At 37.5% G+C, this 17,008-nt stretch overlaps 1 protein-coding gene across 2 annotated transcripts in view; it reads left to right on the forward strand.

Moving 5' to 3' along the window:
- Positions 1-17,008, forward strand: part of LOC111147390 (serine/threonine kinase 31) — an 88,408-nt gene that overhangs the window by 23,197 nt on the left and 48,203 nt on the right. For both annotated transcript variants that reach the window (XM_022503392.1, XM_022503393.1), the window contains exons 9-11: positions 9,891-10,006; positions 12,068-12,227; positions 15,190-15,312. In XM_022503392.1, the coding sequence (XP_022359100.1) occupies positions 9,891-10,006; positions 12,068-12,227; positions 15,190-15,312 (399 nt within the window). The remainder of the gene's footprint in view (positions 1-9,890; positions 10,007-12,067; positions 12,228-15,189; positions 15,313-17,008) is intronic.

Below are 17,008 nucleotides of genomic sequence, written 5' to 3' on the forward strand. Positions count from 1 at the left end.
TTGTTTTCTTCCCTTTCTCTCCCATCCTCCCTCTCTTCTCCTTTACATTTGTTTACAGATGAAATTTTTTCTTATACTCCAAACTAATCATCTTTGGATTTCATTGAATGTTTGAAAGATTAATAATTTCTCATTTACATTTCCTTTTATGTTCTTTTAAAAGCTTTTTTTTTTTAAGATTTTATTTGTTTATTTGACACACAGAGAGAGATCACAAGTAGGCAGAGAGGCAGGCAGAGAGAGAGGAGGAAGCAGGCTCCCTGCTGAGCAGAGAGCCCGATGCGGGGCTCAATCCTAGGACCCTGGGATCATGACTTGAGCCAAAGGCAGAGGCTTAACCCACTGAGCCACCCAGGCGCCCCTCTTTTAAAAGCTTTTAACTGTGGGAAATTTCATACATTCCAGAAGGAGAGAGAGTTGAATAATTAACCTAGTGTATTCATCACCCGGTTTTTACAATTACTAGACACGAGGGCAGTCTTTTAAAAAAAACAAAAAAACTATACCTCCTGAGTTATTTTATTTTATTTTAAGGGGTTTTTAAAATTTATTTGTTTGAGAGAGAGAGAGTGAGAGAGAGAGAGAGAGAGCGTGTGTGTGAATGAGCAGGGGCAGAGGGGTGGGAGAAGTAGACTCCCCACTGAGCAGAGAGCCTGATGCAAGGCTTAATTCCAGGACCCTGGGATCATGATCTGAGCTGAAGGCACACTCTTTTTTTTTTTTTTTTTTAAAAGGCTTTTCCTGGGGAGGCCAGGCTGTGGACCTTGCTTCTTTCTGCTTGACACTGAAGTGCTTGGCTTTCAAATGCTATTATGTCCTTTCCCTAGCCTGGAGCGGGCATCTCCTTCCCTCCTGCAGCCTTCATTCCCATGGATCCTGCTCTCATTTTCCCTGCTCTGATTTTGGATGCGTTCCTTTGGAAGCCACCATTGGTGTCCTAGGACTCTCTGCTCTGTTGCATTCTGCCTTGCTCACCAAAGACTGCCCACTGTGGTGGCTCCTAGTCTGTTGGGGTCAAATGCATGTGAGACTCCCACTTCTCTGTACTTTCTCTAGCTGTGAGTTTTTTTTTTTTTTTTTTTTAAAGATTTTATTTATTTATTTGACAGAGAGAAATCACAAGTAGGCAGAGAGGCAGGCAGAGAGAGAGGAGGAAGCAGGCTCCCTGCTGAGCAGAAAGCCCGATGTGGGGCTTGAACCCAGGACCTGGGATCATGACCTGAGCCTAAGGCAGGGGCTTAACCCACTGAGCCACCCAGGCGCCCCTGAAGGCACACTCTTAACCAATTAAGCCACCCTGGTGCCCCAGAGTTGTTTTAAAACAAATCCCATTGATAATACTCTACTGTATATGTTTTAGTTAGTGTCTGCCTCTACTAGAAAATAACTTTGAAAAAGACAACTGTAATATTATTCATACTTAAAAATTAACAGTAATTCCTTAATATCTTTTAATATCCCGTGTTCAGATTTCCTGGATTGTTCTATGATTGCCCCTTAGCTTCTTCCAGTTGGGATCCTAGTTTAGGCCTGTGCATTGCATTTTGGATGATAAATCTCTTAAATTGCTTAATCTGCATCCTTGTGTTGCTTAAGAGGCACCTTTATCTGCATATATTTCCTTTTATGGTAGTTAGCTCTCCAGGTTGCTCGGATTCAGGGCATTTACCCCCCCCACCCAAGGATATTGTCTATTTTTCAAATGTGTGAGTTTTTTCTTACACTAAATGTGCCACCCTAACACTGTTCTCCAGTGCACCATCACCAACTGGATGTCCCAAAATTCATTTGTGATACTAAATACCAGGAGTTGGCACAGACCCCACAAGTTAAGGACTCAGTCCCATAAGACTTCTTCCACTTCAGATTCCAGCCACCATCAGGTTCCCAGGCTACCTACACTTCTGCTTATAAATTTGAGAGCTCCTATGATCCCTACTCCCTTGTTCAGTAATTCACTAAAACAACTCAAGAACTCAGGAAAGTGCTATACTTATTCTTACAATTTTATTATAAAGGATATAACGCAGGAACAACCAAATAAAAGGAAGAGATGCATAGAGGAAGTTATGATGGGAGTGAAAGGTGGAGTAGGGGAACTGGGGGTATCTTAGCCTACCACTCTACCAGTACATGGATTTGTTCACCAATCTGGAAGCTCCCTAAAACCTACTTATTTGGAGCGTTTTGTTTTGTTTTGTTGTGTTATATTTTGTTTTAAATGAAGCTTTCATTAGGTCAGATTGATTAAATCATTGATCATTGATAATTGAACTCAATTTTCAGCCTTTAAATCCATATGTAGCATTCTCCAGGGAGCTCTGCCTCATAAATCCATAAATCTGGGTACTGTCCATTATAACCTCTTGTTTGTATTTTTAAAGATTTATTTATTTATTTTAGAGAGAGAGAGGGAGACCGTGCTCTAGGCTGGGGGAGAAGTGAGAAGCAGAGGGAGAGGGGAGAATCCAAGAAGACTCCCTGCTGAGCACAGAGCCCAGTCTCACAACTCTGAGATCATGTCCTGAGCCAAAATCAAGAGTCTGGATATTTAACCAGATATTTAACCAGAGCTACCCAGGTGCCCCATAACTAACATTTTATCTGGGGACATCCTCCTAAGGATGGGCATTTCAGAGATAAGGTCTCTTAGAATACAATCTGTTTCTTTAGAGGTCTAGTTCATAAGGAGATTAGTCACCTGCCTTTTATTTTTTTTCTCTGGGGGTGTTCCCCTGTCCTCTTCCGCGAAGAGTATAAATGGATCACAGGTCATCTACTTTACCTACTCAAGATAAAAAACGCTCACTTCCACTTCAGAAAGTTCCTTGTTGCCTCCCTACAGTCTAACCACTTTTCCTCCCACTCAAGGCAACCACTATCCTGATTTTTATCACCATAGTTTAGTTTTCCTGGTCTTGTACTTCCTAAAAGGAATCCTCTGATACGTGTTCTTTTGTGTCTGGCTTCATTCACTGAACATAATTGTTGTGACATTTATTTATGTTGTGTATATTATAGGTTTGTTCATTTTTATTACTGAGTAGTAGTCCATTGTAGCAATATACCACGGTTTGTATTTAGGGTGTTTGTTTTTGGTTTTTAGTTGTTATGAGTAAAGCCATTGTGAATATTTTTGTATGGGTCTTTTTGTGGGTATATACATTCATGTAACTTGGATTACAGAGATTCTTTCCTCAGCCATATCCTATCTACTGATAAGTGCATCAAACTTGTTCATTTCTGCTCTAGTGTTTTTGATCTCTCATTGTCCATCTGTTCTTGCATGCTGTCTACTTACGTACTAGAGCCCTTAGCATATTAATTGTGTCATGTTTAAAATTTCTGGTCTGACAGTTTGAGTGTCTATCCATGCCATGTCTGAGTCTGATTCTTGATTTGTCTCTTCCAAGTGTGTTTTTTGGTCTTTTAGTATATATTCTCCCTTTCTGTCTTCCCTTATGCGTATACCCTCTCTTTCTCTCTCTCTCTTTCTGTCAAATAAATAAATAAAATCTTAAGTATATAGTTTCCCTGAGGTCAGATCTTGTTAAGAACAGAATACTCTGGTGTAAAATGTTTCCTTTTCCCCTTTCCCTTTTGGAAGCTGGAGGGGATTTTTCTCTTTTATTTCTCTGTGAGAACATGGTAGAGATCCTGGGGGTAAAACTCATAAAACTGGAGGCATCCTGGTGACCGCGTCTGCCTGGAGTTTTTAACTGAGTTGTTCACAGTGAGTCTTCAGCAGTTGTCATTTGAAGTTGAGGTTTACCTATTTGAGACTGGTTGCCTCAGAGGTTGCTTCTCCTTGTAAGTTGTGAATGGCTTTTGTTTCCTAGTCTCTCCAGTTTGGGGGGCAGTAGTTTGTCCTGTGACCTCATCTTTCTTTCTTTTTTATTTTATTTATTTATTTATTTATTTTTATAAACATATAATGTATTATTAGCCCCAGGGGTACAGATCTGTGAATCTCCAGGTTTACAACTTCACAACACTTACCATAGCACATACCCTCCCCAATATCCATAACCCCACCACCCTCTCCCTCCCCCCTCCCCCCAGACCCCCTCAGTTTGTTTTGTGACATTAAGAATCTCTTATGGTTTGTCTCCCTCCCGATCCCATCTTGTTTCATTTTTTCTTTTCCTACCCCCCAGACCCCCAACATTGCATCTCCACTTCCTCATATCAGAGAGATCGTATGATAGTTGTCTTTCTCCGATTGACTTATTTCGCTAAGCATAATACCCTCTAGTTCCATCCACGTCGTCACAAATGGCAAGATTTCATTTCTTTTGATGGCTGCATAGTCCTTCATTGTAGATATATACCACATTTTCTTTATCCATTCATCAGTTGATGGACATCTAAGTTCTTTCCATAGTTTGGCTATTGTGGACATTGCTGCTATAAACATTCCGGGTGCATGTGCCCCTTCAGATCACTACGTTTGTATCTTTAGGGTAAACACCTGATAGTGCAATTGCTGGGTCGTAAGGTAGCTCTATTTTCAACTTTTTGAAGAACCTCCATGCTGTTTTCCAGAGTGGTTGCACCAGCTTGCATTCCCACCAACAGTGTAGGAGAGTTCCCCTTTCTCTCCATCCTCGCCAGCATCTGTCATTTCCTGACTTGTTAATTTTAGCCATTCTGACTGGTGTGAAGTGGTATCTCTTTGTGGTTTTGATTTGTATTTCCCTGATGCCAAGTGATGTGGAGCATTTTTTTATGTGTCCGTTGGCCATCTGGATGTCGTCTTTGCAGAAATGTCTGTTCATGTCCTCTGCCCATTTCTTGATTGGATTATTTGTTCTTTGGGTGTTGAGTTTGCTAAGCTCTTTATAGATTTTGGATACTAGCCCTTTATCTGATATGTCATTTGCAAATATCTTCTCCCATTCTGTCAGCTGTCTTTTGGTTTTGTTAACTGTTTCCTTTGCTGTGCAAAATCTTTTGATCTTGATGAAGTCCCAATAGTTCATTTTTGCCCTTGCTTCTATTGCCTTTGGCGATGTTCCTAGGAAGAAGTTACTGCGGCTGAGGTCGAAGAGGTTGCTGCCTGTGTTCTCAAGGATTTTGATGGATTCCTTTCTCACATTGAGGTCCTTCATCCATTTGGAGTCTGTTTTTGTGTATGGTGTAAGGAAATGGTCCAATTTCATTTTTCTGCATGTGGCTGTCTAATTTTCCCAACACCATTTGTTGAAGAGGCTGTCTTTTTTCCATTAGACATTATTTCCTGCTTTATCGAAGATTAGTTGACCATAGAGTTTAGGGTCTATTTCTGGGCTCTCTATTCTGTTCCATTGATCGGTGTGTCTGTTTTTGTGCCAGTACCATACTGTCTTGATGATGACAGCTGTGAGTAGAGCTTTAAGTCCAGAATTGTGATACCACCAACTTTGGCTTTCTTTTTCAATATTCCTTTGGCTATTCGAGGTCTTTTCTGGTTCCATATAAATTTTAGGATTATTTGTTCCATTTCTTTGGAAAAAATGGATGGGATTTTGATAGGGATTGCATAAAATGTGTAGATTGCTTTAGGTAGAATAGACATTTTCACAATATTTGTTATTCCAATCCATGAGCATGGAATATTTTTCCATTTCCTTGTGTCTTCCTCAATTTCTTTCATGAGTACTTTATAGTATTTTGAGTATAGATTCTTTGCCTCTTTGGTTAGGTTTATTCCTAGATATCTTATGGTTTTGGGTGCAATTGTAAATGGGATGGACTCCTTAATTTCTCTTTGTTCTGTCTTTTTGTTGGTGTAAAGAAATGCAACTGATTTCTGTGCATTGATTTTATATCCTGACGCTTTACTGAATTCCTGTACAAGTTCTAGCAGATTTGGAGTGGAGTCTTTTGGGTTTTCCACATATAGTATCATATCATCTGCAGAGAGTGAGAGTTTGACTACTTCTTTGCCTATTTGGATGCCTTTAATTTCTTTTTGTTGTCTGATTGCTGAGGCTAGGACTTCTAGTACTATGTTGAATAGCAGTGGTGATATGACCTCATCTTTCTTAAAGATCTAAGAAGGCTTGTTGATTTTTTCAGTTTGTTCAGCTTTTTATTTGTTGTTAGGATGGTGTAGTGACTTTTAGGTTTTTTGCATGCTGTACCAGAAACCTGAAGTTTTTAATGCTTTCAAAGTACTGATTTCTGTATCTGTTGGTTTTTAAAATGTATTTCTTTTTTATTTTATTAATTGATTTTTTTTTTACTTTATGATTGCCTTTTTTCCTCTTTAATTTGCCCTTCTATCTTCTTCAGATGGAAATTCATATCATTTTGATCTTTTGTTCTTTAGAACATTTAAAGATAATTTTTTAAAAAGATTTTATTTATTTATTTGACAGAGAGAGAGATCACAAGTAGGCAGAGGCAGGCAGAGGGGGCAGGAAACAGGCTCCCCACTGAGCAGAGAGCCCAATAAGGGGCTGGATCCCAAGACCACAGATTTTGATACTTTGTTTTTCTTAATTAAACATGTTTTTAAAATTCTGTGATTTTTGTTTGAATCATGAGTTATTTAGAAGTATATTGTCTAATTTTCAGATATGTGGAGATTTTTTTTTTCCCCAGTATATTTTTGTTACTGAGTTTTAGTTAATCTCTTTTTATTAGGGATCATACTTTCTTTGGTTTCACTTCTTTTAAATTTATTGTGATTTGCTTTATTACCCAGCATATGATTTGTCTTTGGAAGTATTCCCATGTACTTTAAAAAATTGTGTATATTCTACAGTTGTGTCGTAGAGTGTTTGTGCATAAAATCAAATGAGCTGAGAGTATTGTTGAAGTCTTTTGTATTTGGACAGATTTTTCTGTCTACTTGTTCTATCAGTTCCCAGAGAGGAGTGTTGAAATCTTCAGATATTATTGTGGTTTTCTCTGTTTCTTCCTTTTTTCTGTTAAGTTTTACTTGGTGAATTTGAGACTTTGTTATTAGTTGGATACACATTTAGAATAGTGTCTTCCTGAATCATCTTCATGCAATATCCCTGTTTATTGCTGGGAATGCTCCCTGCATTGAAGTCCATATTGCCTGATATTAATATAGCCATGTTTGCGTGGTATATCTTTTCCATCCTTTAATTTTTATCTGTTTCTTTATATCTAATAAGTATGTCTTATGAGCAACATATAGTTGAATCTAAGCCTTTTTATCCCCATTTATAATCTCCTATCTTTTAATTGGAGTGTTAATCTAGTTTTCATTTATTGTAATTATTGATGTGGTTGGGTTTGAATTTGCCATCTGTTGTCTTATTGGTTCTTTGTCTTAAAAACCATACTATTTTCATTTGATTTTCAGTTTTTTTTTTTTTTTAAATACAAGTTGACTTGGGGCGCCTGGGTGGCTCAGTTGGTTAAGCAGCTGCCTTCGGCTCAGGTCATGATTCCAGCGTCCTGGGATCGAGTCCCACATCGGGCTCCTTGCTCATCAGGGAGCCTGCTTCTCCCTCTGCCTCTGCCTGCCATTCTGTCTGCCTGTGCTTGCTCTCTCTCCCTCTCTCTCTCTCTGGCAAATAAATAAATAAAATCTTTAAAAAAAAAATAAATAAAATACAAGTTGACTAATAATAACCTTGAGAACCAGTTTAATTTCACAATTCTTTTATTTTTATTTATTTTATTTTTCATAATCTATTAATTTTATTTTTTTTTAAACATGTAATATATTTTTATCCCCAGGGGTACAGGTCTGTGAATCAGCAGGTTTACACATTTCACAGCACTCACCATAGCACATACCCTCCCCAATGTCCATAACCCCATCCCCCCAACCCCCCTCCCCCCATCAACCCTCAGTTTGTTTTGTGAGATTAAGAGTCACTTATGGTTTGTCTCCCTCCCAATCCCATCTTGTTTCATTTACTCTTCTCCTACCCCCTTAACCCCCCATGTTGCATCTCCTCTCCCTCATATCAGGGAGATCATATGATAGTTGTCTTTCTCCGATTGCCTTATTTCGCTAAGCATGATACCCTCTAGTTCCATCCACGTCGTCGCAAATGGCAAAATTTCATTTCTTTTGATGGCTGCATAGTATTCCATTGTGTATATATACCACATCTTCTTTATCCATTCATCTGTTGATGGACATCTAGGTTCTTTCCATAGTTTGGCTATTGTAGACATTGCTGCTATAAACATTCAGGTGCACGTGCCCCTTCGGATCACTACGTTTGTATCTTTAGGATAAATACCCAGTAGTGCAATTGCTGGGTCATAGGGTATTCTATTTTCAACATTTTGAGGAACCTCCATGCTGTTTTCCAGAGTGGTTGCACCAGCTTGCATTCCCACCAACAGTGTAGGAGGGTTCCCCTTTCTCCGCATCCTCGCCAGCATCTGTCATTTCCTGACTTGTTAATTTTATTTATTTATTTTTTTAAAAAAGATTTTATTTATTTATTTGTCAGGGACAGAGGGAGAGAGAGCGAGCAAGCACAGGCAGAGAGGCAGGCAGAGGCAGAGGGAGAAGCAGACCCCCTGCCGAGCAAGGAGCCCGATGTGGGACTTGATCCCAAGACCCTGGGATCATGACCTGAGCCGAAGGCAGACGCTTAACCAACTGAGCCACCCAGGCGTCCCTCACAATTCTTTTAGATCTAAATGATTCTTTACCTCAGTATTTTATAGTTTTCTTACACATATAATTCATTAGTAATTTGTATTGAAGGTTTATTTAATATCTTTGTAAAACATTAAGTACATTCCCAAAGATAAAAAAACTTTTTATTTTCCCACTCCTATTTCCTAGATTTATGTAATTTTGGAATAATTATAATAGAAATTCTAGTAGATATAAACAGAGTTAAAAACAAATATAACTGATTCTTCATGGTCATCCTACTTAACAAATGGGAGAAGAAGGACATGAACATACCTGATTGTATCATACTAGTAATAAGTATAAGCATTCAGTATCTGCTGGTTCTTTCTTTTTATTTAACTAAAGAATTGGAGAGAATGTGAGGACTAAGGAGCATGTTGTACAAATGCTGAATAAAATTTCTGTGTTTATGTAATAATCTGGTTTGGAGTATAATTAGAATAAAGCTGCTAGGTCTTTAATGATATTACTGCTCTATACATTATTTTAGATAATCATGGTACATTTGTACTTGAGATACTATTCAGAATCAGAGAGTTAAATCTAGCTTGGGTCAGGGAAGTGATGTTTTTGGTTGTTTTGCAATGTAAAATGACACAGGACTTTGTAAAAAAAAGTTGTCATTGATAATCATTTCATGTCTCTAGAGATCTTTTACTTACCTTTTTAAAATTTAAGTATTAAGACATAAAATGTATGAAATTTCTTTCTATTTGGCTTTTTATTAGAATGAAAGATAAAGAGTCTGTGATCTGTGTGAAGGTAGAAGACTGGACTAGATTATCTTTTTTAGATCCAAACTAGTAGGAAAATCAGTTGTCCTGTGGTTTAACATTAAAAAAGAAAACTTTGTTTCAAAGGATTTATTTATTTATTTTAGAGCAAGATTGAGAGAACATGAGTTGGGGGAGGCTGGGAGGAGAGAAAGAATCTCAAACAGACTCCACACTGAGCATGGAGCCCCATGTGGGCTTGGACTCATGACCCCATCATTCCCTGAGCCAAAATAAAGAGTTGGATGCTTAACTCACTGAACCACCTAGGTGCCCCCCAATTTTTTAAAAGTAATCTCTATGCCCAATATGGGGCTCAAACTCATGTCCCCGAGATCAAGAGCTCCATGTTTCACCAACAGAGCCACCCAGGTACCCAAATATTTTTTAATCTTTAAAATTTTATTTATGCCTTAAAAGCATTTAAGTGACAGTAGAAATATAGTTTCTTGTTCGAGATTCACTAGGGACGTGCTTGTTTTTTGTTGCAGCAAGAGAAAGCGACTACCATGGATTTGACTAAACACTTAGAAAGCACTCTGAAGACTCGTGTAGGTACCAGAATGGAAAATCTGGCAGCTAAGGTTGAAATGTTGAAAGAAATTAGGTAAGTAAAAGCATATTTTTGGTAAGGATAATTTTAATTTTCACTTATTTTTAAGATTTATTTATAGAGAGAGTACACAAGCAGAGGGACGGGCAGAGGGAAAGAAGGGAGAGAGAAAGAGAATCTCAAGCCGACTCCATGCTGAGCACAAAGCCTGACTTGGGGCTCAGTTTCACCCCTGAGATCATGATCTGAGCTGAAATCAAGATTCAGATGCTTACCTAACTAAGCCACCCAGGGACCTCAAGAAAGATAATTTAAAATAATTGCTGATTAGTTTGTGCTTTGTTTAAATTCTATACTCATCATTTTTCCTTTGATACTTGATCTTTATATTTTTATGCCTTTAAAAGAGAGAAACTAAAAACACAGCCTGAGCTGAATTTTATAGTGTTTGTGTCAGCATTCCTTTGTTACTACATGGAGTTATATGGTTCTAAAGTCATCTGTGAGAATGAAATTAAAAACCAACACAAGTTCTAAGTGGTAGTTTGATGGGAAACTACTATGCCTATTTGTATTGCTTGGTATTATTTTTAGGCCTATATCAAAACTAAAGATTTGAAAGAAAAAAGTGGTTTTCATACAGTCAGAAGAAAAGTGGTCTTCATGGAATCAGGAGAGAAGAAATTGGTTAGGAATCCTTGTGCAGAGATTATTAAGCATTTGTCAGACTCTGTATATGATTTATGTAGGTATTTTATATTAATAGATGATTATCTTATTGCTGGTTAGGGATAATTTCTTCCTTTTTTTTGGAATGTGGGAAAAAATAGTTCTCAAGACAGCCTAATTCCCTTTTCATGCTACACAAAGCACATAAATCAGTTACTCGTTTTCTCAGATACTTTGAAACAATAAGAAGATGTTCATCTGAATTAATACTGTGTGTTGCTGTTTTGTCCAGTGGAAATTTATATTCTCCAGTTTAATCCATCAGCTGTCATCTGGTTTATAAGCCTCTAGATAGTTTGAGTAATTTTGTTCCTCTAGAGCCTAATTAACTTTTGATGCACTACCAGAAACTAAGTGGCTACACTGCCACAGGTATGGGACAGATTTAGGACCAAAATAATCCAATGTATTTTAGTACATTTTTGAGGAAATAATGTGCTATTTGAGTGGTGGCTGTCTTGTTAGAAACTAGAGAAAAGAATATGGATGGACTTTGTTGTTTTTGCTAGCTGGCTTGCCTCTCCAATTGTTGTTGTTGTTGTTTTTTTTTTTTTTCCTTTTTTCAACTCCACAAATGTTAGTCTGCTTAATAGGGTACAAGGACTAATGTGCTTGCAGTCTTGGTAAACAAGATTAGCTAAGTCTAACATTTTTAAGGAATTATTCAGAAATCTAGCTGTATACCAGCATTGAAGGTCTCTTTGATATGATCAGACTTTTAAAGTTGTCCTTTATTTTATTTTATTTTATTATTTTTTTAAGATTTTATTTTTATTTATTTGACACAGAGAGAGGGCATAGGCAGGGGAGCTGGAGAAGCAGGCTCCCTGCTGAGCAGAAAGCACAATGTAGGGCTGGATCCCAGGGTTCTGGGATCATGACCTTCATGAGCTGAAGGCAGATCCCAACTAACTGAGCTACTCAGGGGCCTCTATGTAAAAGTTTTCTAATAAAGTTTTATTTGATTTTTTTCTCAAATGTGTATATATTTCTAAGATTGATTGATTGATTGATTGATTATGCTTCTGTGTAGAAGCAGGGGGGCTGAGTCAAAGGGAGAGGGAGAATGAAAATCTCAAGCAGACTTGCTGCCCCGTGTGGGGCCCTACACAGGGCTCCATCCCATGACCCTAAGATCATGGCGTGAGCTGAAATCAAGAGTCTGATGCTTGACCAACTGAGCCACCCAGGTGCCCCATGAATCAAATGTATTTTTAATTACAAATTATACCAGTTAACTGATGATTTTATATAAGGTTTTAGCAAGTACCTCTTCATAGACAACATTGTATGTTGTAACTTTAGACCATTATTAAAGTGCAACTGTTTCTCACATCAACTTAAAAATTTCTTAATCTTTTCCTTTTTGCTTTTGTTTTTAAATAGACGTGTCAACATCAATGTTCGTTTTGGAAATGACCTCTCAGATGCTCTGCAAGTGTTAGATGAAGACTGCTTTACTATCCCAGCTTCTTTGACTGAATTAGAGAGAATTTGGACAGAATACAATCTTGCTCAGGAGAACATACAAACTTGTGAAAATGTGGTGGGTCCAGAATTTTTCTCTCTTATGGTTTTATTTGTTGATCATAAGGGGATATCATTTGGGAAAGATTGTGGATATTATAGTGATACTTTGCATGAAATCTTTAAATTTTATAGCATCTTCATATTAATATTTTGATTCCCAATTTTCTTGCCTTGTTAAAAAAAGATAGAATAAATAAACGGTGATTGTGGATAAAGTGTTAAGAAAATCTTTTCCCCTTTTGCATGAACTTTTGACCATTGGTCAATTCCTTCTCTTTTTCTTTGGTAATTTAATAAAATGATATTTCAGTCATGTTACTAGGCAGCATTGGTTAGGTAAATCTCCCTAGTTGGTAATTTATATCTGGACTTGAGAAACTTTAAACTGCAGATGCTTGGTGGAGGCTCTTGCAACTGGGCATACCATCCTTGAGGAACTTTGGAAGCTATGCTTATAAAAGATGGTGGCTTTTGAAGGGGATGAAGCTTGTAAGGCATGGTGGTTGAGACACCTGCTAATGTATCTTGTTTTGGGATCTGAGTGGTGTGTTTTATGCTGCAGTATTGGACTCTGCCTTACTATTAAATGCTATTTAAGCACCCATTATTGAAAGGTGGTTATTTGTGGGTAGGGGAGGGTATGAAGAACAGAATATTTCCTATGAAATCTTTATTAGCATAGGTACAAGTATATTTCTTCTCACAATTTTCTTTAGTTTATATTGAGCTGAACAGAGCTCCTGTTTTTCATATGAAGATACTTACCACAATCATAACTTTCCATAGTACCTATGAGTTCCATACTTGTGTTTGAAGTTGCTGCATCTAAATTACTGGTGGTTTCTGTGGTTTCTACCTCTGGGGATTGTACCCCAAAAGTTGTCTTCCTAGTTCATACCTAGTTTGCTCAGTTGGCAATAGCTGACTGTAGGTGAGAACTGAACAGAATAACTAGGTCTTTGGAAATGCCCATAATGTTAAATTTGTACAAGGGACTGTATTTGTGTCATTTTACATATTAGACCCTAACTGATCACTTCTGATTACAGAAGAAAAAAGTGACAAAAGCAATGAGTTTTGAATCTATATGAAACACAAGTAATGTTATTAGGTAGTTTATAAACTTTTTCTTTACACTTCTAAAATGGACAGTTTTGTTCTTATTTTATAAATGAGGAAATTGAGGCCTACAGGGTTTAAGGAAATTGCTCAAGATTAAATAGTTATAAATGTTAAAACGGTATTTGAACCTAGGTATGTCTGCCTGCAAGGTGTATTCTCTTTCCATTTAAACTATGTTGTCGATATTAAAGTAATTCATGATGTCTTTTCTTTTCTTTTATTTCTTTTTTTTTTTTTAAAGAATTTTTAAAATTTATTTGACAGAGGGAGAGAGGCAGTGAGAGAGGGAACACAAACAGAGGGTGTGGGAGAAGGAGAAGCAGACTTCCCGCTGAGCAGGAGCCTGATGTGGGGCTGGAGCCCAGGACACTGGGATCATGACCTGAGCCAAAGGCAGACTCTTAACTGACTGAGCCACCCAGGTGCCCCTCTAGTAGATTTTTAAAAAAAAATTATTTATTTACATAAGTAATCTCTACACCAGTGTGGAGCTCGAACTCACGACTCTAAGATCAAGAGTCATATGCTGTCCAGACTGAGCCAGCCAGATGCTCCTTTGATGTTTTTTTTTTAAAGGAGATATTTGGGGGCACCTGGGTAGCTCAGTCATTAAGCATCTGCCTTCAGTTCAGGTCATGATTCTAGGGTCCTGGGATTGTGAAGCTGCATTGGGCTCCCTGCTCAGTGAGAAGCCTGCTTCTCTCTCTCCCACTCCCCCTGTTTGTGTTCCCTCTTTGGCTGTCTCTCTCTTTGTCAAATAAATACAATCTTTAAAAAAAAAAATAAAGGACTTATTTGTTTTTGCTTACTGCTAACGTTTCAAGATTTAATTTTGGGCTTCATTTCCTGAAAGTTCATTTGATAGACTGAAGAATGGATTATCGAATAAATCCGGAGTTATAACTGCTGCTTAGAGTTGCCTTTTTTTTTTTTTTTTTAAAGAGAGGGTGAGGAGGGGCAGAGGGAAAGGGAGAGAGAATCTTAAGCAGGTTCCATGCCTAGTGCAGAGCCACATCTCATGATGAGACCATGACCTGAGCTCATATCAAAAGGTGGACACTTAACCAACTGAGCTATCCAGGCATCCGACATTTTATTTCCCTTATTGAACTTAATTTAGGTCTTAGTGTTATTTCATTTATGTATTTTGCACAGTACCTCAACTTGATTGCCATGTGTATTTTTGATGAAGAGATTCTTTTCTTTTTTGCATATAGTTATAAAATGGCCTGGTTGAACTTAAACAAAAAAGAATATAAAATTCAAGCTTTTTAGTGTATGTGGCAGACACTGTAATAGGTAGCAGAGACACAGATTTGTTTAAGACATGATTCTCTTGGGTATGGGATATACATATAAATAGTTTCAATGTAGCTTGATAAGTACTATAATAGAGATAATGCATAGAATTCTTGGATCTCTCTCATATGCCTATTTCCAAACCTAAACAAATTGGAGGTTTTACCATGGTGGAGATTAACTGAATCTCGAAGGATAAGTAGTTGAAGGAATTGACAGGTGGAATGGGAGCAGGAGGGAGTTAGTGTATAATTAATAATAGGAACTTGGATAATTTTTTAAGAAAAACAAAAATTTCAATGTTGTCCATATAGTGGGAAAAATAAGAGTAGGATTATGAAATATCTTATTTCTAATTAAGGGAAAGAAGCTCTTTGTTAGTTTGGTGATCTCAGGAGAAAGATGCTTGTCTTAAAAGCTACGGTGTTTGGAGAATGTAATGTTAAATTTTACTCACTTTAAGACATTATTTTTTTTTTTACATAGGTCAGTGTGTATTAAAAAAAAAAAACCACCTGGTGTCTTAATGATGGTTATTCTTTGTTTTCTTTCTCTAGAACGAAGGGAGTAGTTTGATTGCCAAAAGAAATGAAGTGCAACAGAAACTGAACATGGCAGTGGAAATTTTTATTCTGGAAGTAGATGAGTTACCTCTTAATAAACGCTTGAAAACATTGCAGGTTAGAATTTAAAAAGATATATATACATTAAAATATGTTTATCATTTGAGAGGTGAAATTTGCATTTACCTTGAGACTTCAGATAGTACTGATGGCTACAAAAATTTTTCTTCTTTTTGATGAATTCAAATTTCTTTTTAATAGGATTAAAATACTACTTTAATCTATTTAATATGTTTATATATGTATATCTATTCTGCAAATAAGGTAAAATGGTCAGACACATCAGGATTGCTAGAGCGGCATTCACTGGGAAAACTCATGGAGACAGAAGCTGTAGCAGGCATGTGAGTCACTGCTGTCTGTTGCATTCCAGCAGAAAATCTGGTAGGGTCACATGTCAAGACTTTAGAAGAGGAGTCCTGATCCAGTATCAGGGGCTAGAGTACAGTAGCTCTAGGTTGTTATGCAACCTTATCTTCAGCCTTATCCTGCCATCTCTGCAATGACTTTAATTTGGAGAGAATGGACATGTGACAGTGTTATGAAACATTTTTCTCTTCATTTATTCAGATTTTTTTTATTCTCCTTTAATGATGTTTTAAAATTTTTCTCTAAAAACCCTCTGGCATTTCTTCATTTAACTTCAAGATATGTATACTTTTGGTTGCTTTTGTGGCTATTACCTTATTTTCCATTTCTTAGTTATTTTTGGTGGTGTAGTGGAATACTGTTGATTTTTATTTATTTATTTGTTTATTTTTTACTGTTTTTTTTTTAAAATATTTTATTTATTTATTTATTTTAATATTTTATTTATTTATTTGACAGAGATCACAAGTAGGCAGAGAGACAGGCGGGGGGTGGGAGGCAGGCTCCCCGCTGAGCAGAGAGCCCGATGCTGGGCTCGATCCCAGGACCCTGGGATCATGACCTGAGCTGAAGGCAGAGGCACAAGCCACTGAGCCACCCAGGTGCCCTTTTATGGTTGATTTTTTTTTTTTTTTTAAAGATTTTATTTATTTTTTTGTCAGAGAGAGAGAGGGAGAGAGAGCAAGCACAGGCAGACAGAATGGCAGGCAGAGGCAAAGGGAGAAGCAGGCACCCTGATGAGCAAGGAGCCCGATGTGGGACTCGATCCCAGGACGCTGGAATCATGACCTGAGCCGAAGGCAGCTGCTTAACCAACTGAGCCACCCAGGCGTCCCATACGGTTGATTTTTATACATTGATGTCTCTGGCAATTCTCCTGAACTCTTTTAGTTCTCATTTCTCTACTAATATTCTTTGAACTTTCTTTGTGGTCATATCATTTGAAAACAATAGCCATCTTCTCCATCTACTTTTTATATATCTTTGGACTTTTACTGCATTGGTCAGCATCTTTAGTAACAAGTTAAATCTTGGCTGTGCTAGTTGGCATCCTTGTCTTACTTTGGACTGCAGGGAATGAGTTTGCTAGAGAGTTGGGGAAAAGAATATTCAGGGACATCTTGACACTGTCTCTTTCTGTCTGCCTGGAGGAAGATGTAGTTTAGATAATACCACGTATAGTATAAGTTCTTCCAGAATTGTGAAGTAACCTTTGCATGCAAAAGGGCAGTGGTGTAGTAAGAATATACCTGTCTATAGTGCAGTTTTTACTTTACCCTGTAAAGGTTTTTTTCTTCTCATGAACTGCTAGTAAACATAGGTTTGCAACCGAGATCGTTGTAAAAACTCTTCTTAAAGTGGGCGCCTGGGTGGCTCAGTGGGT

Source organism: Enhydra lutris, unplaced genomic scaffold (assembly GCF_002288905.1).
Source record: "Enhydra lutris kenyoni isolate GAN:26980312 unplaced genomic scaffold, ASM228890v2 scaffoldscaffold16, whole genome shotgun sequence".
NCBI classification, from domain to species: domain Eukaryota; kingdom Metazoa; phylum Chordata; class Mammalia; order Carnivora; family Mustelidae; genus Enhydra; species Enhydra lutris.